This window comes from Pogoniulus pusillus, chromosome Z, assembly GCF_015220805.1.
Source record: "Pogoniulus pusillus isolate bPogPus1 chromosome Z, bPogPus1.pri, whole genome shotgun sequence".
Lineage (NCBI taxonomy): Eukaryota > Metazoa > Chordata > Aves > Piciformes > Lybiidae > Pogoniulus > Pogoniulus pusillus.
The window spans coordinates 81,689,508-81,713,727 of NC_087309.1; the positions used below are offsets into that span (position 1 = coordinate 81,689,508).

Genomic DNA, 24,220 nt, shown 5'->3' on the forward strand with positions numbered 1-24,220 from the left:
GTGACTTCACTACCTCCTAGGCAGCCCATTTACTCTTTCTCTGAAGAATTTCTTCCTGTGTCCAACCTAAACCTGAGACTATGTCCTCTAGTTCTGTTATTGGGTGCCTGGGAGAAGAGACCAACCCCCACCTGGCTACAATCTCCTTAGTTGCAGAAACTGTAAGTTGCTCAGAAAAATAGTCTCATTACAAACACTCCTTTGCTCAAACTTTGATTTTTTAAACTTGTACCATTTCCTATACACATTAACTCTAATATAAATCACTTTTACGTAACAAGTTGTGGAAAACACATTTATAAAAGAAACACAAAACGATAGAGGTTTAAAGAAATCACCAAATCCAACCCCATATCAAAGCATGTTTGTCTAGATCAAGTTACACAGGAATAAATCCAGGCAGACGTTTAGATGGAGACTCCACAACCTCTCATAGAACCACAGAATGTCAGGGGCTGGAAGGAAACTTGAAAGATCATCTAATACAACTCTCCTGCCAGAGCAGAATCACCTAGATCAGGTCACACAAAAATCCATCCAGTTGGCATTTGAATGTCTCTAGAGAAAGAGACTCCACAATCTCTCTGGGCGGCCTATTCCAGTGCTCTACCACTCTCACAGTGAAAATGTTTTTCCTTACAGTTACATTGCACTTCCTACGCTCCATCTTGCGTGCATTGCCTCTTGTCCTATCATCTGACTAAGAGCCTGGCTCTGTCCTCCCAACATTTGCCCTTCACATACTTATAAGTATTAATGAGGTCACCTCTCAGTGTCCTCTTCTCCAGGCTACTGAGGTCCAGCTCCCTCTGCCTTTCTTCATAAGGTAAATATTCCACCCCCTTAATCATCTTCATGGCTCTGTGCCGGACTCTTTCAAGAAGCCTTCTCCAGTGCTCCATCACTCTCAAAGTAAAAAGTCTTTCCTTCTGTTTAAGTGAAACCTCTCGTGTTCTACAACCTGTTGCCCCTTGTCCTATCACTGAAAAGACCTCACCGCCATCCTCTCAACCTTCACCGTTCCGATCTTTATACACATCGGTAAGATCTTCTCCCAGGGTCCTCTTTCCCAACTAAAAAGCTTCAGGTCTCTCAGTTTCTTTTCCTAACATTTCCCACTTTCACTGGACTCTCTCCAGAAATTCTGTGCCTCTCTTGAACTTGGGAGACCAAAAATGACACAATACTTCAGATGTGGCCTTACAAGAGCAGAGTAGAGAGAGAAGAGAACAAATTAGATTGGTAAATACGAATAAGTTACTAGAAAGACTGCATAATGTGTTTTAACTCTTCCTATACATGCTCGTAGAAAAATCAGTTTATAGATCCATTTTGTATTAAACAGAAACCACATAGAAGCAAAAGGACCATTAAAGAGTGAGAAGATACCTTGCCAACCAAAGTACAAAACATAAAATTAACACAGGAAAAGTTTTATGATTTTTTTAGGGTCTGTAACATTTCTTACAAGAGAATAGAGTGAGTGTGATGGTTTGGGAGTTACCAGCCTCCCCCACTCTTATGAAATCGCCCTGACTAGAGTCAGCCATCTAGAAGTTAAGGAATGAAGCTTTATGTTCATATCTTAGCACAATATACAAGCAGATAATTACAATTTATTACAAATACATACACAGCTATATACAGAAATATACAAGTTAAAGGTAATACAGAAACACAACAACCCTCCCAGAAATCAGAGTCTCCAGGAAGGGCTCCCGACCACCCTTCCACCTTCTTTCCACCCCTCTACCTTATCCAAGACTTTGCGTTACGTTCAAGGTGAGTTTGAAGGATCAGCAAAGGGGTTAGAAGCAGGATTAGTTACACAGATCCAAGCAGAAACACACACTGAGACAGAGAGATGCATACTGTCTTATTTATGTTTGTGTTCTTGTTTTCATACATCTCAGCAAACCTATGAGTGAAGTAGACATCACCATTGTTTCCTTTTCACAGTCTGTAATCTAATTTCTCTCATTAAAATATTCCAATTAGTCTCAAACTAGGACAATCACAAAAGTAAAGCATCCTCCCTTTTGACTTTGCATGAAAAATTATTTCCTAGAATCATATTTGTGCTAGTTTGAAGCTAGCTAGAATGTTTTGCTGAGAAGAACTAGATTACAGGCTGCAAAAGGGAAACAATGGTGATGTTTACTCCACACCCAAACCATCACAATATTTAATCATATTTCAAGAATCACTTAATCCACAAAGTTTGGTGAAGTTCTGTTTTTTAAATGTAGCTAGGTTGTTCTGTGTAAGAGAAGAGTACCGAGATTAAGGAACGCTGAAGCCAAGCAAGCAATACAATTAAAGATTTGTCAAACTTTAAAAACACAGTTAATTACTATTAACTAATCATTTATTAATTACTTATTGATATGTATCTTACTGCAAAAGGGTCTGCTTGTTCCCATGATATAGGAGCTCCCCATGAAGTAGATCTCATTTTTTCTGGCAGAGACTCTGGTACAGCTATCACAATGAAGCAGATGTCCACAACAGCCACCAACGTTGCCACTAGCACAACAAGGTTATCTCCATAGCTGGCAGACAGGTATGCACCAATAGCAGGACTTGTTACCAAACTTGCTGCAAAGGTGGCAGAAACCTATGCATGAGAAGAGTTTACAAACTAAGTGAAGTGATTATTCTGCCATTGCAGAAAAATGAAGTAAGTTGATCACCACCACCACTGCTCCATAGAAGTGCACTGTAAAAAAAATTTAGAAGTAACAAAAAACCCTCAAGTCAATAAAAATCAAACCAAACAACAAAAACACCAAAACAAAAAGGAACAACAGAAAAAAACCAACAGAATATCACTTATGACAGTACAACATAGGTTGAAATAAAATTTATCCAACCTCCTCCACACGAGACAGGATCTGCAGTCAAAGAGCAAGTCTGGCTTAATGGAAGACATTTTTTTTTTCCAGTTAAGAATTTGACAAAATTTCACTGAAGTTATCAGCACATTTAAATGCCTGCTTAAGTGAACCTGAGCCTCAGCATGTTAGGTAATACAGACAACAACATATAATACCTGTCTGAACCGTCAGCATTTTAAATACATAGCTACCAAGGGGTAGCACAGCAAACTAGAAAATCAATGGCTGTGACAAGTTCCAATAATGGTATTGCTTTATACTGTGTTGTAGTGACATGCAGCTACTAAGAGGTCACCTACTGTTTTCACACACAGCAGAACATGAAGAGAATCAACTGCTGTAGTTAAATTCTATTATAATCAGAAAAAGCTAAAACTAATTTTTTAAATTACTACTCTTTTCCAATCCTCAAAACAAAACCACCATGCACTACTATTTAACAGAAAAAGTAAAACACAAGCTAAACATTTAGCTTTATGCCAAGCTAGAAAAAAAAACCCTAAGTACAAGTAGACTGATTAGAAATAAACCACTAAAACAACAGCATTTTTGTTTATAACTTTTCAGAATTTCAGATCGAGATGGTTTTGTTAACAAAAAACTCCTTGAATGCAGGCAAATCTGTGCCCCAATATATTAATGAACCCCTTTATAGTCAGGAAAAATTAAAGTGCAAATTCCAGAACTTTAACATCTGTCTTGTGCTCTGATACAAGAATGCACTGAAGTTTTATTCAAGAAAATGAAGTCCTTATTTTTTCTTAACTGTTAAATCAACATGTGAGGAATCACATAGCTAAAAAATAAAGGGAAGCCTTAACAGCTTGAAGTACAGTACAATCAGCCAAAAACCGAGTCCACTAATATCTGTAGAGTGAAAACAGATGTACAGAGGATGAAGGGATCACAGGATCACAGAATCAATCACTTTGGAAGAGACCTCCAAGATCATCCAGCCCAACCTAGCACCCAGCCTTGTCCAATCAACAAGACCATGGCACTAAGTGCCTCATCCAGACTTTTCTTGAACACCTCCAGAGACGGTGACTCTACCACCTCCCTGGGAAGCCTATTCCAATGGCTCTGTGAAAAACTTCCCCTTAACATCCAGTCTATACCACCCCTGGCATATTCAAAGGTCATGGGCGTCTATCAATGGGCCTCTAAATCCTAACCCAATATAGGTATTCAGGAAGCCAGAATTATATTACTGGAAAGGTTAGTTTGTACTGCACTGCTAATTAAGGAAGTTCATAGTTAAGTTACTAAAATTACCCACACTATGCTTTCCTGCCTGTTTTGACTATAGAAAAAAAGACATCCTATACTAAAAGGAAAGCACACAAACTAAAAGTGCAATTTACAAGTGAGTGTCAGAAATTGCCAAATATAGTACAAAATAACTTGCACTGCCTTTAACAGCATTTTCTGTTCTGCCTGTGAAGTTCAAAATACATTTTGTTACAGATGTCCTAGGTGCAGCTAAAGTTGGCAAATTCTTATTCTGATACTCTGAGCACTAAGCAGCCTGTGCAGCAATAAAAAAAGTAAATTACATTTCCCAAACTTTGATGCACAGTTCATTCTTTTCTCTATCAACCTCATTACATTAGTCAGTAAGTAATATGTTCATTAAAACACAAGATCAATATTAAGGTCATAATCTGCCCTTTTTAGCTAGTTTATTATATCTTACCAGTCCATAGGCTGCAATTCTTTCATGTTCTTGTGTTACATCAGCTACATAGGCAAATATTACCGAAAAGGTAACAGAAAAGATTCCAGACACCGAAATCATAGCGAAGTACCACCTAATGACATAAAAGCAACAATTAGAAAGTTTAAGGTAAGACTCCTTGATGTTCCCTTACTAAATCAAGGAGTCTGTCCTTATGATATGAAAATCGTTCCACAAGAACTAGCATTGAACTCCACTGGAAATGTTTAATTGTGCAGCCTCACTTAAACAGAAAAGAGTATTTTATATTTATATGTTACTGCATAATTCATATTACCCTAGAAGTAGTAGCCCCTTCAGATGAGGGTGCCTATTTATTTTCACACTCTAAACGCTGAAGTTTAAGTTATGAAAACAAAACTACTTTAGAACTCAGTTTCTCAACCAGTTAATAAATAAACTATCACATATTATGCTTTGGAAGACTAACTCTAATTGCACTCAAAGCTCTTTTGTAATCTCCTAAGTTTCACAACAAAAATAAATGAAACAGAAATCAAGTCAATTCCACTCAGCTACGATTCCAACACTGCCTAGTTGAAAGATGGACAGGGCTATCAAACCATTTCAACTGCTCCTTTACTTGTGTGAATACAGTAAATAAACTACATTCCATTATTTCTTCTTATAAGAGATGCAGTTTTAACACCTGTGCTAGTTTGAAGCTAGCTAAAATGATTTGGTGAGAACTAGATTACAGGCTGTGAAAGGGAAACAACAGTGATGTCTACTTCACTCATAGGCTCGCTGAGATGTATAAGAACTAGAGTGTAAATATAGATAGGGGAGATGCTATCTGTCCGAGCTGTGGGCTACATTTCTCTCTCTAACCTTACCTGCCGTCTCTTTGATTAATCCACCTACTTCCTAACTCCCCTGGCCAACCCTCCACTCTTCCTTGGGCATAAGGCAACATATGGAGTAAGGCTGAGAGGGGTGGGAGAAGGTGGAAGGGCAGTTGAGAGTCCCTCCTGAGGACTCAGGTTTCTGGGAGGGGTGTTGTGTTTCTGTATTACCTTTTAACTTGTATATTTCTGTACGTAACTGTATATATTGTAAATATCTGCTTGTATATTGTGCTAAGCTGTAAATAATAAGCTTCATTCAATTTCCAGAGGCAGCTGAGACTAGTCTGGGTGATTTCCAAAGTGTGGGGGGTGGGGGCAGGTTAACATCCAAACCATCACACACCTCTTAAAAATGCTCCACGAATAACATAATCATGTCTTGAAAGCAAATTGACTTTACTCTTTTCTTCTTCTGCTGTACTAACAATCTTGCTACCACAGTCTGTATGACTTACCATGGACTTATTCTCATTAATGGAATTGGAGCACAGGTGAAAAAAACTGTAAGAAGAAGAAATGATTTTCTTCCCCATGCATCTGACAGAGCACCTATTAGGGGTGCACTCAGAAAGGACAAAAAACCCTGTGACAGAAGAAGGACAATTAGTATGCCTACATTCACATTTCAACAAAGGCAAAGGCAATATAGAAAAGGCCTAAAATTCAAGATATAACTTAAACTCAATGCAATTTCTTCTACAGTCTACTGTGATTCTGATAGTTTGAACTATCAAAAAATAGTTCTAGTTATGCTGGTGAAATTTTGAATTCTTTTTTTCCTGTGGCAGAAATCCAATGCGATCATTGTGTGCATGCAGTGGTGTGTGTATAAGCTGCCCTGAATATCCTGACCATCACAAGACACTCAAAAAACGTTGTACTTACCAGGACAAAAATAATAAACAACTCCATTGTAAAATAGCTTTGATACTACATCTTGGGAAAAAATCAGCACTTTAATTTTTATCTGAATGCATCATCATGGTTGTATGAATCTGCTTTGGTATGAATCATCTAACACTAAGAAGCAGAAAAAATCCTAGCTCCATTCTCAGATCTTTGTCAAGATTACAATCGCTACAACTGGCACTGATTTAGTTCAGCATGATACCATTTAGCAGTTAAAGTTAAACTGAGATGAACACAATCATTACAATGAAAAAATATTCTAAGAATTAACTACATCCTCTGTGTTTTGTATGTTCTTACGGTGAACACAGCAGAGACAAATTTCAATACAGCAACACACAGACTACTAAGGTCAGAGGTTAAAAAAATAAAACATCTTACCTTAACACCTTGAATAAGACCATTCATTAAAAACGTATGATGGGAAAACGTTTCATGTAAGACCTGGCAGCAACAAAAAGCATTATTTGAATCATCAGAGAAAGAAGAAAACTGACTCAAAGTTTAAATTTTATTTTTAAAACAGCATAGCTCTATCGGTACTTGGTAAACAAGCATCTCAGTTCAAAATTATACTCTATTTGTCTTCAAGAGAAAATACTGACAAGGCTTAAAATCAGTTTGTTGGCATAAATTCTTCTGCTGGCACAGATGACACTGTACTTCAGAGACATCTTGGTTTGGGGTACTTTGTTTGGAAAGAGTATCAGCGTAAGCAAAAAGTATCTCCATGTGGTACAAATAACAAATTTTTTCAGATAGATAGGATTGACTTAATCATTGTTCCCAAGCAATTAAGAGGGAAGATGAAATTCAGCTAACTTATTCTATCAAGAAAAACACAGAGCCATATTCACAGCTGCCCAAAAAGGCAGTGTGCAATCTATCTGAACAAACTGCAGATATCCAACAGCAATACAGTCAGAAACACTTTTGACAAACAAGCAGACACTAATAAATACTAGCAGTAGTTCTGTTTCATGTGTCCTTTAAGTAGAGCTATGAATGAATTTAAGTTGCTTTGCCAGCAGTCTTAATTCAAGGGCCAGCATGTGAATCAATACACATGCAAAAGAGTTCAAAGGCTTCAAACTTGTGACTACATCAATTAAAAAACCATTGCAACAATCAACGTGTGTATGCACACACAGTCTAAATTCCTTTTCTACCTAAATCTCAACAATTACAAAAAATACTTATATTTATAATAAGTCACTGGCCTGAAGAATCATACTACTTTAGTGTCACTGAAAAGCACCAGTATCATTTTTAAAGATGATTGAGATTCTCGACTTAATGGGTTTAATCAAGGTGGTTTACATTCCTTTTTCCTTCTGGTCTCATTTTTCTATTCAGATATTTACAATAATTTTGCATCTGTTTGACCATGGATCTTTGACAGACGAAAAAAAAAAGTCAGAGAACTAAAGTAGGCATCTTCTAAGGCAGGAAAAAAAAAATCAAATCAAGCAGTAAGCTCACAGAGTCATATCTCATTATCTATTTGTAAAGCATTTTCCAATTATTTCCCCGGGAGGCAACCACTGCTTTTAATTTCAGTTAGTTTATAGACAAGAGAAATGCAAGTTGACAAATTTGTAACTGGAACTCCTTTACTCAAATTCTACTGATAGACATAGTCATATATTCAAATAAAGATGCTACTGAAAACAACATATGCCATTAAGTTAATAATATTACTTACGGTGATTTACTTATATTAGCTTATAAGCTCATAAGAGTGATGAGCACAAGCTTTGGACAGTGTGAGCAGAAAAGGCTTTGTAAGAGCATTTGAGTTTTTAGATCTTTCCTAACCAAGCAGAGTGTCACACAACAAACACCACAGCTCCAGTGATGTGTCAAATTAATCGAAAAAGTAACCTTAAAAAATATTTTTACATAGTATTAGTTTTCATTTAATATATATGATTATTTTCTATAATAACACAACAGAACATTTTAATCTGACTGAATGCTGGAGAATCTCAACACAACCACAAAAAAATTAAAAATTCTTATGAGCTTTGATCAACTGACCATATATTTGCATTTCTGCTTTTCCTACTAGACAAATCGAATTAAGCAGAAGTGGGCAGCTGGCATCTCAAAGGTTTCACCTCATATAAGTAAGCCCTACATGACTTCTAGTACTGCTGGCTGATAAGCGGGTCAAGGTAAGCTACCACAAGTATATTACAAGACAGAAGGGTACAAAGTATGAACCAGATTTGAAATTATGTAAAACAAACTGCAAGTTTCCAGTGTGTGGAAAGACAAATACAAAATTATCACCCCCATAAACACAGAAATCATTTACACCTCTGCAAGGTTAAGTTACACCATTATATGCAACTCAGTATGTTAAGTTATATTTTTAATTCAATGCAAAATCTTCAAAATATTCAAGATCATGTAGGACAGAAACACGACATGCAAAATATGAGTCATTCAAGACCACAACTCTACTGAAACCCATATACTTCGGTCAAAATAAGAATTTAGCTTAGAAGATTTTCCTAACACTCTCAGTAGACACAGTGTAATGATTAATACTTACTTCAAGAATTAACATTTCATCTGCTTGTGGCTAATAGTAGAATACAGAAATATTACAACTGGAGTACACTATTTAGGAACTACTGAAGAACCCACTGCACAGAGAGTTTTATTAAACCAGATGGTTTTTTGAAGACTGCGTTAAGAATCAGTATTTGCACATTATCCTTTTAGATGAGAAGTATCAAGCTTGGGCAACTTGATCATTTTAGTTAAGAAAAAGAGGTGATTAAAAAAAAAAATAAGAAAGAGCATCTATTAAGTGTCCTCGTATTTTGACAATGCCCTGCCAGGACAGACAATGTGACAGGTCATTTTTTGAGAAATTTACTTTATGTAAATCTGTTATCTTAATAATAAAAAAGGTCATCTAAACAGTTACATTAAAAAGATCAGTGACTGTCATTATGAAGATCACTCAAACAGCTTTTGAGAGTTACGCAGATGATTTTCTTTAGTTTGTGGAATGAAAATTATTAACTTCAAGGTCTTCCGACACCCTAAAACCTTGCTTATGAAATATTCAAAGTGCTCTCAGTACCTGATAAAAAAAACTGACTAGTAGACTTTTGAAGACTTCTCTCAGACAGGCCTGATTTGGCCCACGTCTTTAGATGGAAAGTTTCATATCTTATTACCAAACACCCAAATTATCTATTCATCTGGAAACTAACTGCATTCTAGAACCGATTAAATACTTATAAAAATCAATTTTCTACATGGAAGCTTTTACATTTTACTTCAAGATACATGCTGGTAAAACAACCAGCCCACCGTAGCATATGAAGTAATTATGGGATATGGAGTTTGAACTGTTGTGACTGGAAGATTAACTGAACTCTGAAGAATTAAAAATAACCACTTTCCAGAGATACTTTCATCAAGACAATAAATTGATGTTACTCTAAAAGTCAAATAAAAGATGAAGACTAGTACAGTGATTTGCTCATTTATTTGTCACTACCTTTTAGCTTTTCAGCAATCTGGACATAACACGTACCATACACTATACAACTGTGCAGTATTGCATGTTAAACAACCCTGGATTTAATTAACATGGGAAGCAGGAATTATAAAACAAATTAAACCATTCATCCTTAGGAATTAGCAAATTACCTCTTGTCATTATGGCCAAGATAACACCTGATCAGTGATACTTACTGTTAGCATTGGAGTTGTCAAGAGCCCCCAGGCAAAGAATTCCAGAAATATGACCACCACTGCATGGTATACACTTGGCTGACCAATACCCTGTTGCTAAGAAAGAAAAACACATGCAGTGATTGCACACATCTAGTTCATTCCATGTGCAAAAATCTCATGCAAATATGATAACCTGCTTTCAGGTTAGGAACAATAAAACAACAAACAAGGGTAGAGAACAAACATGTATTACAACTAAAAACTGCAAAGAACTTGGGAAAGTTTGCTTCTTCAAACTCTTGCTGACCAAAGAGAACTACTTTGTCCGTTCTTGACACTCTCCTGTACTACACTCACCTCCAGTGTGCCTTTAGGCTTCCTCCACCTTGAGTACTGTTGGCAACTCTTCCATGGCAGTGTAACAAATGGTCTAACTCTCCCTGCTACATCCACAGGTGACAACAAAACAGAACTATTTTATGAAAACCACATCACCAATAAAACAAATCTATGGTAATGCACTTGTGCAAAAGGGTACTAACTTTTTTATTTCTAACTACCAAGTATGAGAAAAGAAGAGACAGCTCATGTAGTATACAACTTGACTGCTGCTAACCAATTTCATGCTTCTATCTGCAACAAGTAATCCCATGAAGAATCAGAGAACTATGGTAGTGCCCATGATACTGTAAAACCAATACCACCCAAGAGCCAAGGGTTGGACACTGGATGAGCTACCTAGAATAATTTATTTATACTGGCCAGGTAGAATCCGTGGGCAAAACAGATTCAACCAGGACTATTGCTTCCTTTCTTTTCTATGTGGTACTTGCTAGAGTAAGTGTTCTACAAGTTCTTGGTTCTTGAATTACTCCTTCCCTTTCTCCTATCTGTCCTGTAAAGACTGTTTTTCAGTGTTTCTAAAAAATTCAAAGCCAGAACTCTCCCACAGGATAGTCAGCTCTTAGAAAGGAGCAGTACAGCACTCTCAGTTGGTACTCCCACACACACCTGAAGTGAATTCTTTTAAAGAGACATCATCCAGTGACAAGTTATCAAACTGACTGCGTAACTTCAGCAGTGTTGAGTAGAGCAAACATGAAATGCAGGGTCTCCCACTGAACCAAAAAATGAATATCAAGACAGACTATGATGAAGGTAATGCAGAGACACATTTTTGTTCCTCCCCTGCTCTGTAGCCTTTATCTACAGATTTAGAAAATACTTGTATAACAAAATTAATTTAAGCTAACCACATAGAGTTAATTTTTTAAAGAAATCTGTACTTCCTGGACAATCTAAGTCCTTAGATTTGTAATAATTTTTAGATCCAAGAGTACCAAAAACCCATATGAGGAAACTACAACAGACAGCATTTTTTCTAGTTAATAAGATAAAAATTAATTTCTACATTGCAGCTTCCTTCAAAGCTTCAGGATTTGAAGTACTTCTTTCTTCTGGGAAATAAGAAGATAATATCATAGACCAAAGATTATCTCTGTGAGGCTGAAAACTTTTAAGCATTATTAACATTTCCCTGTAGGTTATGATCCAATTTTTAATCTCTAAATAGCAAAGGTTCTGAAGATTAGCAAGTGATGGGGGTGTGGTGGTGAGGGGAGGTTTCTTCACATAAGGTTTCAAGTACTTCAATATAATATAGCAGGAAAACAATTTCAAGAGGTTTTTTTTAACAAGATGTATGTCAGTTGGACTAGCACTTGGCACAAAGTCTGAAGAACCCCTCACTTTTGCACCACTAAGGATTATGTTGTTTCATAAACCTCTGGTTTGTGTTCAGTTCCAGTGCCACTAAAAATGCAGTTTGGGAGTGTCTGTGCTTTTTTCTAATGATGTTTTTATTACATAGAAATTTGATGTGAGTCAAATAATTTACTAGAAAGACAATGTACACATATACTCTAACAGACACATACAGTTTTCTCTGCAGAAGTCAATTTAAAACTTCTCTGGAAGTATTTTTGCTGTACTTAGCCTAAATGGGTAATTCCTGGAGATTGTTAAACAGTCTGCAAATCATGCTGGGCAATATCATACAGCTTAGATAGTTGCACTAAACTGGAAAAAAACAAACAAACACAAACAAACAAAACCCCCAGAAATCTCTATAGCCTTTTAGGTTCAAGACATAACCTGGAAAAAGGCAATTTAAATCCTGAAAGGCACATTCACCTGTCAAATTTAAGCCAAGCATCCCACAATGGATTACTAACAGCAACCAACCTATGACCTACAAAGCCGGCAGTTTTCAGTTTCTAACACAGAGCTCTAAGCAATTACCTTACTCCAAGAACATTTCTGCAAATGGCTATATCAAGAAGCAAAAATCATGCAAACAGGAAAATTCACTGGCATTGTCAAATGGACAAGTGCAGACGGTTACTACTGAACATCCACCTTTTTCTGCAGGTTTTAAAAACTAGCACAAACACTTTCCATTTTTAATCAAGTATGAGATTTTCAAGAAATCAGATTATGACTGATCATGTACACACCCAGAAACACTGACAAATGCAACAAAAAGATCTTTACTTGTTTTGAAATCAAAGAACTTTCTAATAACAATTTACACTAGCTTTCAAGATGAAGCTAACCCAGAAATAATGACCATGGCTAATTTCTATTTTGAACAAATACCTTTAAAATGGAATACAAATGCAAGCTACTTAAAGAACGAAGATAAGACATATGCAAACATTGGTTATAAACTTGAAGTACTAACAGTTTTAGACTTCTTCAACAAGGCATTATGGGGACAACCTCAATTCCTTATGATTAAAGACATTCAAACAGAGTTTTAGAAATAGCATAGCTACAGTCAACATAGAAGTTGCTTTCATCATCCCTTAACCTCAAATTTTTATGTGTAATTTAGTGCCATGAGGAATTTCTTAGGGACTTATTTTCTATTCACAAAGGTCATCTACAACTGATAGCTCAGTGCAAAGGTGGAGGACCTCTGCATGCATGCTAGGATTGGTTTTAAATGCAGCTGATGGTCAAATTATTACTTTCGCATAATCAATAATGAGCAAAGCATTACATAATATCAAATGCTTAACAACAGAAGCATAAGGCCATCATCACAAAATCCGAAGATGTGAGAAAATATCTAGTATTTCTCACATTTTAAACTGCTTCTATGATTCTTTTCACTCATACTCAATTCTGAAGTAATTATATACACCCAAAATTTAACTTTAAGACAACAATAGAGACCTATTGAAATGCAACACATGCTTTTTATTTGTCTTTGGGTTTGGTATTTTTTTGTTTTTTATAGAAGAACACAGCTGTTGAACATTAATAAACCCATGAGAACATCTCAAGATCAGAAATCCAGCTGGCAAGGAATTGTTCACAGAATAATAGGAAAAAATGCAACATAGTATCAGTAAGAATAGCTTATCTTCGACAATTTGAAAGAATGCTAGTACAATTCACCCTAAAATCACAAGTTTTCTTCTGAGCAAAGGCAGAATTGACACTGTTTTTTCATGAAACTGCCAGGTAGCTATTTATCTGTTAACTCATATTCTAACCAGTTCAAATAAAAATTAACAATTAAAGTTGTCTGAATGGTTGCAAATTTACCTTAACTGTCAATTTCGCACATGCTCAACTGTTTCTTACTCTTAAGCAGCGTACTTATTTCAGAACAAAACAACTTCGTGCTGTTCATATTCCGAAGTCCTCCAGAACACCTTTTCAAACTTTTCACGTTTAGAGAGGGCCATATGGTCCTGCTAGACAGATAAAAAAACCAGACTGGACTGGAAAAATACAGTATGCTTTTTTCCTCTCAAAGTGGTGAAGCAGCACAGCCTACAGCCCAGATCTAGACAGCCCTGTCCTCTAAGGGTTTCAATACCTAACTGGAAAAGCCCTAGGCAACCTGCTTAGACCTCACAGCTGATCCCGGCCTGAGGAAGAAGAGATGTCCTGAAACTCTTTTCAAATAATCGAATGGTCAAATAATCCTGTTATCCTTCAAACAGGTAACAACCCAGCTCAACACGAAACTTCTGAGCAGACAATCACTGGAACTGGTCTTTCCCATGCCTTCTCAAGACCAGGATGGTTTTTTAACCATCACACACCAGGGTCTCTCAGGATACCCTGCTAGTTGCTTGTTCTACTTCCAGCAGGGAGACTACTTTTCAAATATCACTGCCCTGTACAATGTAAATCAACATTCAAGTGCACTAGTACGAAGAGTTTTCTTTTATTTAAGCAGTCTACAAAAATATTCCCGTGCCACAAAAATTATGTCATACTTTTTTTTTAAAGACAACCAACTGCAGAGCAGGCCATTACGTCAATTCTCATAGAATCATAGAATCAACCAGGTTGGAAGAGACCTCCAAGATCATCCAGTCCAACCTATCACCCTGCCCTATCCAATCAACTAGACCATGGCACTAAGTGCCTCATCCACTCTTTTCTTGAAGACCCCCAGGGACGGTGCCTCCACCACCTCCCTGGGCAGTCCATTCCAATGGGAAATCATGTTTTTAAGAAAACAAAGAACAGCAGTAAAACATCCTGAGAAACACATTTTCATGTACAGATCATTCAGATCTTAAAGTTCATGCCACTTTGTAAAGCACATCTCCTTTCCTCATCAGCATTTTTACAGGACTCCACTCAAAATTCAATCAATATAAACTTTTCCTAGTATGCTTCCCTACCTCACTATTTAATCATTTTAGCTTAGTGTAGCACAATTATGCTATCAATATATCTGTACCATAGATGTTCTTTCCTCCATATGTATTGCCAAACAGCTCTCCAGCCATAATACATGTTTACTTCTTTCTAGTGCCTGTTGTCTTTGATTTTCAAATAGGTGTATTTAGGAGCCACCCTAACTCAAACTGTTTCCCCTAAATGTCCCATTTGTTTGAACTAGCAAGAATTCATTTAAGTGCAGAATGCACCCTGAAGACATCAGCTGCCGCCATCCCATAAAGCAATCACCAAGCGGTTATGTGAACAAACCTCAGTCAAATACACATAACCTGTATGTAGTGCAAAAATACCCAGGACACATATGAAAATACTTTCCAATCACAGATTTCAGCATTTTATAAGTATCTTCTGAGCTGGCATGTAAATCATAACTAACTCAGCTTGTACGCTGTCCAAAGTTGTGTTTTGATTGCAAAAGAAATACCTGAAGCAGATCCATATCCAGACAGTAACATCATGCGCACTCTCTCTGAAAAAAGCTAGCCAAACCATATTTCACAAGTCTAGAGTATCAAAGCCACAACTTGTGCAAAACGGAAAAGGCTTCTCTCTAAAGAGAAACTGTGACTAAAAAAACATTCATGAAAAGAATATGTATAGATAAGGGATATGGTGTTGAACAGCCTTCAAAAAACCCAAGTATGCATACTCCAAGACCCTCATTGAAAGCTTTTCTTAAGCAAGAAGACAAAGATGTAAACTCTTCACAGTAACTAAAAACAACAAACAAAATAAAAACACCCAAATAGGATAATTTCTTAAAACTTTTAAAACCCCAGACCCACAGACTGTTTTCACAAAAGTTACCAGATGAGTCCCACTGCTCTGTCCTAGGGCCTGTGTAGTTCAATACATTCATAACTAAGCTGTAAAAAGGGCAAAAGTGACAAAGTTCACTGATGACAAAATGCAGTTTGCATTATAAAAGTTAAGGGCCAGTGGTGAAGAACATCAGAAGCTGACGAAATGAGTAACAGAATTAATGGCAGATTAATTTTAATGTAGATAAATTTAACCAATTCAAACTTTTTTTTTTTAAAGCAGTAATTTCAAAAGTAGTAATATAGGATGACTACTGCTTCAGAATGTGATCCTGGAGAAAAGAGTACCGAAGACCATAGTTTAGTATTCAGCAGTGGTGTATGTAAAGATTTTTTTTTCCTGTTAGGAAAAGGATTATCGTTCTATTACTGCATAAACATGTCATGTGCATGCGGTGCTAAATCTCTGCTTCTGATGTTCAGCCATTCTTATGAGATCTGCCTAAAGATCCTACTCTGATCCGGTGACTACTTGTTTTGCTCAGAAACTTTAAGCAATAAACGTTGTTGAATAGCCTATTTTACAATGAAAGAGGCCTACAGAAGGACAAAGAACACTGCCAGCATACAGAGAAATGCTGAAATGGGCTCCTCCAAGCTGCAGTCAAAACATTTCCAGAAAGATACAGCTGGGATTTATTGAACTGGCAATCACATGAAGGGTGTGGGGAAAAAAAAAAAAATCAACTGCTACTTACTTCTTGCAACAAAAGAAAATAAGTAAAGCAGGACCTGAATTGCTTGGCACTTTCACACAATTTATTCCTAGGGTTTAAAATGCTTCACCCTATCTTTTTGCCTGCTTGGAACACATTCCAGTTTAAGTTAAGACTGGGAAAGTTTACAAAGTAGAAATCTTCTGAGCGGTATAAAACACAAAACCACCATTTCTGGCTCAGTCTTTGAGCTTCAAGCTTTAGCACTTCATTGCCAAATTTATATATGATCAGCATAATACACTACAGCCAGTTGAAAGGTGATCTATCCATTGCTGAAGTTTTCTTCCTAAAATATAGCAAGATACATGACACTGAAAATTCCTCTAAAAAACACAAACTGCTTAGTTAATGCACTTACTTCTCCGCAAGATACAGAACTGCTTAAATTCACTGCCATGTGGTTAAGTTTCTTTGGTGTTAAAAAGTCCAGTCTTATCTGTATATTTTAGCCTAGCACAGTTCTCTCTGGATACAAAACCTTCCAGATTGCTAGAACGTGAAGTATTAGTAACAGCAAACAAACAGCAGAAGTGCCCTCTCAGCATGAACACAGGTGAGAGTGATTCATTTTTAAAGACAGCAGCTAACCACATGATTCAGAGTTCAGACTTAGTTTAATGTGACAGGAAGATTCAGAAAAACGTTGACAACCTTGTGAATGCAACATTGGTAATCTCAAATTATTCAGATTTAACAGAAAAAAAAATTTTTCTTGTGGAAGAAAATAGTGTTCCACAAATTAATAAATACGCAAATTGCGAATTTGCACAATGTGCTCACTACTAACAACTAAATTTAAATTCTACCAGGAAGATAATAAACCATCTTTCTGGAGTGAAAAGTGTTTCAGCAAAGTTGCCCAACATTTAACCACGTGGCTTCAGTTTTTACAACGCTGTATTTCTATAAAATATAGAAAAGTGCCACTAGAAAGGGTAAAAACCTGTAATTTTTCAAGTATACACCAGTTGTGATTTGTTGGGTAAAATAATTTAATGAATAAAGCCTGGCAGACTTCTGAGGTGTAGAGATTTAACCTTCAGAATGCTTTCATTGTGCTTCTAAAAAGCACAGAGGTCATGGGCATTGTAATAGCTGAGGCATTTTCCAACAGCCCAGAACATGAAAGTACTGTGTGATTAACTCTCAAAGTGGTACATAACTGTGTTCTCTCTTTAGCTGTCCCATCTGAGGGTTTATCCCATAAAAGCACTTTATTTACACAGTACAGTACTGTATTTTGCTAAAAAAAGTTCTTTGCATGGCACTAGCCAACAATAGGTTATACAGAAATTGTGTGGTAGGTGAATGTCATGTTGTTCTATACTTTCAGTGTTCATGAATCAGATGGAGCAGGACTGTGTTACCACTAACATACGGATGTCATCATTTACTTCATTTTCTGAGGCTCACTGGAAACAGAGCAGCACAGCCAAGAGAAATTTATTTCATTCAAATTTAATTTATTTAAGCATACTGTTGTTCTTATTAGCTCTGAGCAAGAAACTCAATCTATTAAAAAGTCATTTTGTCCAGTATTGTATTTTAGTTCTTCAACTCAGTAAAACCAATGCATTCAACAGGTGAATTTAATCATAGACCAATCAAAAAACAGAAGCTTGCTAGTCCCAAGCTGGAGCAGTAAATAAAGAACTGTAGAAACTAACAGACTAAGTTATACTCCTCCACCGTTTTACCAATCTGATGTGACCAATTAATCATAATAAAAATTTAAACATCTTTCAGCCAAAGAAGTGGCTCATCAAAATTGTATACATGCATTTACTTCTTCAGCAGCAGCCCAAAGGGCAACCCTCCACTTTCAAATGCCACAGATGCTTTCCCACTCATATCAGAGAGATCTCTAAAACTGTGATCTAATCACTCATTTTCAGTCTGAATGAGTTTCTTCAATAACGTTTAGGTAGAGACAGTTCTAGCAATATGATAGCCACATGACAATCACACAGATGTTTATGAACTGCAGTAGCAAAGCAGAAAACAGACAAAACAGTCAAGAATTGTGAATTGCACCCTAATCTGACTTTAAGTGTAGCTATGTTACTGCTCAGCAATGTACAAAAGATTAAGTCTTGAGCTGCCCATCTTTCTTGTACAATATGCTTTACAGGAATATAAAATCCCTTATGGGCAAAAAAAATAACCACTGAGGAAGTAAGCCCTGAAGTCATTCAGAAGCCAAAGTTTCAAAGTGGTAAAACAGCATATATTAAGCGTTCGAAAGCATTATTTTAACTCTTTATCCAACTTCAAGAAAGATTCCATACAGTAATAAAACACCAGGTTAGCATTCTTGTCAATTATGGGGTTACTTTCCATTTGAGCTTTAGAATTCTTCAAGGTTAGTCAAAAGAAATCAAAGTTCTTTTGAGTTTAATTTCTCTATCTGTACCCTCCATTCCATATCTTCTGTTCCTATTTAAATCATATGACCTTACCCTTTATTTTTGCCACATTATCCCTGCTGACAGAACTAAAGGTTTAAAGGCCCTGTCACAATGACTTTCCCACTCTTACTCTAAATTGGGTTAGTGCATCTGTTATATACATATAGTTCTAAATGGGAGGTGCTGTACATAAACGTAGAATGGCAAACACAGCAAACAGCAGACCTAGGCTGCGTTTTGTGAATGAGTCTATCTTATGTCTTTGAAAATGTAATTATTTCTAAAAGAGAACTTAAAGACTCAAAAATAGAACTGCTTGTTTACAAGAAGTGTGAGGCAGTCACCTTGGAATTAATTACCATAACTTATCTAATGAATTATATAGAAGAATTTTTTTTTTACATCTTCTCTCGGTTAGATGCATACTAAAAGTACCTTAACACCTTCATCAGAGGGACAGAGAATCTACTAATAGTGAACAGATGGTTCCAAGATTTTTTTTTATATGCTTGCGTTCTACCCATGATATCATATTAATGCTGGCAGGATTAAAACTAAGCTAAAGATCTAACAGTTGCATTCACTTCACATTAACATAAAACAGTAAACTATCCCCTCTCCAATAGCAGAAATGCTTTTCTGTGGGAAGGTAGGTGACACATGTAGCAAATGCCGGCTCTCTGACGCTATTTTAAAAATTCTAGCACAAGCAATCCCCTCTGCATATCTGATTTTCTGAGTAAATATTAAATGCATTACAGGAGTATCTAAACATGAATATAGTCTAAAGAACTATAAACAGGAAGTCAGGTTGCAAATAAAATTTGACTTCAACTCAGCCAACAAGATTTATCATGGTATGATTTCGCCTAGCTTTGTACCTGTACCCCTCCGAGGCCCGTTAATGACCAGATCACCTGGTTTTACTTTGTGTATTTCCCTGGGTTCCTCTACTACCATCTTAGGCTCTGGGCTGATTCTTAACAAAACAGGACGACCCCTATCGCCTTAGCCAGGCACATCCTGTCTGAAACAAGCCAGCCGTCCTTGCTTAATGCACAAGCTCCTGTGTCATCTCAGATTTGTTTCTAGGGCAACTTTTAAGCATGCACGTACAAAAAAAGAGGGTCGAGACACTCAAAAGATGTTTCTGCTGAGAATTATTCACAGAATCACAGAACATTAGAGGTCTGAAGGGATCTCGAAATCTAGTCAAAGCCCACTCCCAGAGTAGGATCACCCACACCTGATCACACAGACACACCCCGGTAGGTTTTGACAACTTCCAGAGAGGGAGACTCCAGAACACCCCTGGGCAGCCTGTTCCAGTGTTCTGTCACCCTCAGTCATAGTAAAATAAAATTCGTTCATTTCCCATTGTCACATTTACAACTTTTGAGACATTTCCATGAGCCCAAAGGCCACTCCTTTCCAGTTACTTTTGTCTGCACAAAGACATCATTAATAGTTAATGTACTGGGAAGAAACAAAACCGAAAGAGGTGTAGGTTATTAGAACTGCATGGTAGCACTACGAATTTGGTTTACAAGTGAGTACTTCCCAGAACTCCACAGAAGAACTTAAGACTTACGTCCTGGGACCTAGGATTTATTTATTTTTAAAGAAAGTTTATTTACAACCATCTGCTTACAGGCGTCGTCTCTGCTCAGGATAAAGCAGTAACGAAGGCCCCTGGGTTGGCAGGACGAGGCGGCGGGGCCGGAGGGACACTCTGGCCAAGTCAGATAGAGATGCAGCCAGATAAGGCCGGCGGGAGCCCCGCACCCCGTCGCCTCCCAACTTCCAGAAAGCTTCTGTGACCGCGAGGGCACCCAGAGGACGCTCCAGAGGGTAGCTTCCCGCCCACGGGCAGTAAGTCGGATCAAGCGATTGCACGCACCCGAGCCCCAGCCCGTACCGCAGCAGCACCCGCAGCGTCGGCGCCGCCCTTGCAACCCGACTCAACTCAATCCCGCCCTGCACTCACTGCGCCGCCGCCGCCCGCCTTCAAGCCGACCCTCTTCACCAGCATGATGCAGCCGCCCTCCCTGGCGCTGCCGCCCTCCCTCGGCGGCAGTGGCAGCTGTGGTGGTGCTGCTGCCGCCGCCTCCTCCTGCTCCTCCTCCTCCTCTCCTTCCCGGGCCGGGGCTGGCGGCGGCTCCGGCTCGGGATTCATCTCACTTCCACCATCCTTCCAGAAAGGCAGAGCGTAAGAGCACACCTACCGAAGCGGGCCAGGGGCAGTCGCCCCCGCCCGCAGCGGCCGCCTCCGCCGCGCCGCCTGGGCGGGGCACTGCTGCCAGATCCATAAGACCGCCGGATCCTCCCCATCCCCCAGCGGAACTGCTCCGAGCTGGGCGGAAGGTTTACCCTCGATCCTCTAGTAGGTCAGCGTGAGAGTGTAGTGGCAATGGCCCTGGTCCCGGCCTGTCTGTGCTCGCAGAGGTGTGTCCAGCTCTGGCTCCCGCTTTCTCTCCACAGCAGCAAACATCTCCCGGACCAGCGTCCTGTTTGCTTTCGTTAAGCCTTGTTGGGCCCTTTGACCCCCTGCCCCCGGACAGGTGTGCTTCCAAGATCTACTTCTTCACACTTTACTACGAGGCCAATCAGGTACTGTAAGAGCTATCAGCAGTTATAACGAGTAGAGATGCTTACTTCTTAGGTTACTGAATGTCTGGAAATGAAATTATCTGAGGTAATACAGTGACCTGTGGAATGAACCTCACAACTTTGAGAGAGTTATGAAGCAAGTATGTGTGAGAAACGAACTCACTCTAAAATTTAAGTATAACAGGTTTATTATAAAATGAAGGCAAACAGCATTAAGTGCACAGCAAATAACAAAATTGCTAGAGGCACACCCTAACAAAGGTTAATACTGATGATATAAGATAAGGACTAGATAACATTGTATTAGCTTTATACATATTCATGAATATTCTTTTACATGTTCTAAGCACTACCCCTAACCCTCTTAACCTCCACCCTTGAGTCCCTTTGATAAAAGTGGCAGCTGGCCTTCTTTACAAAATGAACTTGCCCTCTTGTCTTTTCTTTGAACAAATCAGAGGGGCCTCCTGGGTCCTCCTGGCTTCGCTGCATCACCTTATCTTTAGTCAAGGACACCTCTGGCAACTCCCAATACCATCGGTTACCTTGTTATTTTTCTGACTCTTATGAATACTTCATTGTGTGAAAGGCAGATCTCCATATATCACAGTTCTCCCTTGAGCCATAGATACCGTTTCATAGTTTGGCTATTCTCTCAAATTTTTCTAAAATAATTCTGGCCTCATCATCTCCCTTTTCCACCTTACACAGTTTGGTTTTTGCTTCAGAAGCTGATTCTTTAAAATCTCCAATTCCCGTCTTTCCACATTTTTCTTGATTAGGTCTATTAACAATGGCAATAAACAGGGAATTATTAACAATATTAAAATAATTAATCAAATGCCTGTTAATAACTTTATTAACCCCCCAAGGCTCCACCAGTTTGGTGACCACCATTTCTCAAAATCCCCTGTCAACCCATTCCAAGTTTGGACTGTGACATGGGCCACTTATTTCAGTGACTATCTGCTCTATCGCTTTTCCTTCATCATCAATATGCAAGCAGCAATTTGATAAGTTAAATTTTCCACACACCCTTCCTTCTCAGGGGCCAATCCAGGGCAAATCAATTCTGGTAGACTGCAGTTCTGATCTTGCTGTTTTTTTTGGCCAAGAGAGTCAAAGTATCGCTTGTTTTGTTAGTAATTATTTCAAGAACTGCTTGAAGTTGGATGATGCAATTCAGCATATAAACAGGAGTATGGTAACTCCAGGACCCATCCTCAGCCCAAGTGGCAGGGCCATAGGATTGGACTGTCATCTCTGGGGGCCATTGATCATCCTTGAAATCCCCAATTTGGAAATCTCTTTTTTGTCTCTCTAGTTCAGAATAGAGAGGGATGTCCAGCTTTTCACCCTTTCTCAAATGTAAGAGGAAAAAGCTAGGGTGTATATTTCCTAAAGCACAGGTTCCAGTCCAGTTGGAGGGTAATTCTGAATAAGCAAAATTTCCAAATATCCAGCACAATCCCTCAGGTGCTGGCCAGTTGTCAGCATGTCTCCTGAGTAGGGTCAATTCTTTTCCAGCCTGGCTTAGAGTACCTGGTTTGGAGGAGGAACCCCACCATGTCCAGTTATCCTAGCTTTCATTCCAAATCCACATCCTGGTGCACATCCAACTTACTACCTCCACTCCCCTCCCTGATCTTAATTTCCTGTGCCAGCAAGATTCTCCAACAATACTGGTTTATAATACCCCATGTTTTGCCTTCTTTATCCTACTGTAATTCCATATATCAGGCCTGCTAACATTAGTTTCTCTAGATTGTTAGGGCCATTGTTCTCCTGTTAGTGCCCCCCCCCCAAAACAAAACAATTAGTTCTATTCAAACCTTTAGCTATATTTCCTGCTAGGTTAGTAACCAAATTCTTGGCTACTATAGGTATCTCAAATTTAGCCCATTTCTATTTCCTACTAAAAGGAATTCAAGAGTATGTGATGTGCTTTTGTCACCTGGCCTTCCTCCCAGGTTAGGACATGCACCACAGGTACTGGATCCCATCCTTTCCCTTCAGTTGCTAATCCAGATCTTCAACTAAGCTGCTCAAGATTCTGTTTGTGTTTGTCATTCCATTTGTCTGGTTCCAGGATAGTCAGGTTCACGGGATTACATTGAGTCCTAATACAATTAGGAGGAGCAATTTCACAGCTCAGCCAACCAGGAAGGTTGAGTTTTCCATGTTCTCCATTTTACAAAACCCCATCCCGGCCTTCTTCCCCCACATGTCCCCAACATGCATAAACTTGTTGGATGGCACAGGACACCACCCAGCAGCCTGAGGACATGTGTATTTGCTTTGAGTGCGGTAATATCTCACCCAGACCATGGACCAACATCCACCATACAGATCTACAACTTGAGAAGTGTCAAAGCTCACACTAGCAGGCCTATCCAGTGTCACAAGTTCCTTTTCTGTGATGAGTTTCCCATCCTGGTCCCAAAATCTAAATTCTAAAAATCCTCTCCTTACTTTATCCTTTGGGTTGTAACAAGTCACTTTGTTTCCTTCTGCCGTGGTATGCCTGATGGGCCCAAAATAAGCCTATACATGACCTGGTTTGCCCAGGCATGTTTTTCTGCTCCATGGGAGAAGCAGCCACAGAAAGTAGTCAAAAGAACGTGGAGCCACTAGGTCTAAGGACTCTGGCCTGCCCAGACTTGTCTTGATCCTGTGGTAAACAAGGTACACACGCTTAGATTGTGCTTGCCTTGTGCAAGGCCTATGCATTTCCCAAATTTGGGTAAAGAAAGCCTGACTTCGCCTAATATGGTGAAGCCTGGCAAAGTGCCATT

The 24,220-nt window shown here is 38.5% G+C and overlaps 1 protein-coding gene across 1 annotated transcript in view; it reads right to left on the reverse strand.

Annotated features, from left to right (window-relative positions):
- Nucleotides 1–21,128, reverse strand: part of LOC135173394 (hippocampus abundant transcript-like protein 1) — a 34,482-nt gene extending 13,354 nt beyond the window's left edge. The window contains exons 1-6 of the mRNA XM_064140258.1: nucleotides 21,041–21,128; nucleotides 10,113–10,208; nucleotides 6,774–6,836; nucleotides 5,939–6,066; nucleotides 4,594–4,708; nucleotides 2,399–2,617 (exon numbers count right to left, since the gene is read on the reverse strand). Of these exons, the coding sequence (XP_063996328.1) occupies nucleotides 2,399–2,617; nucleotides 4,594–4,708; nucleotides 5,939–6,066; nucleotides 6,774–6,836; nucleotides 10,113–10,208; nucleotides 21,041–21,124 (705 nt within the window). The 5' untranslated portion in view covers nucleotides 21,125–21,128. The remainder of the gene's footprint in view (nucleotides 1–2,398; nucleotides 2,618–4,593; nucleotides 4,709–5,938; nucleotides 6,067–6,773; nucleotides 6,837–10,112; nucleotides 10,209–21,040) is intronic.
- Nucleotides 21,129–24,220: the final 3,092 nt, after the last annotated feature.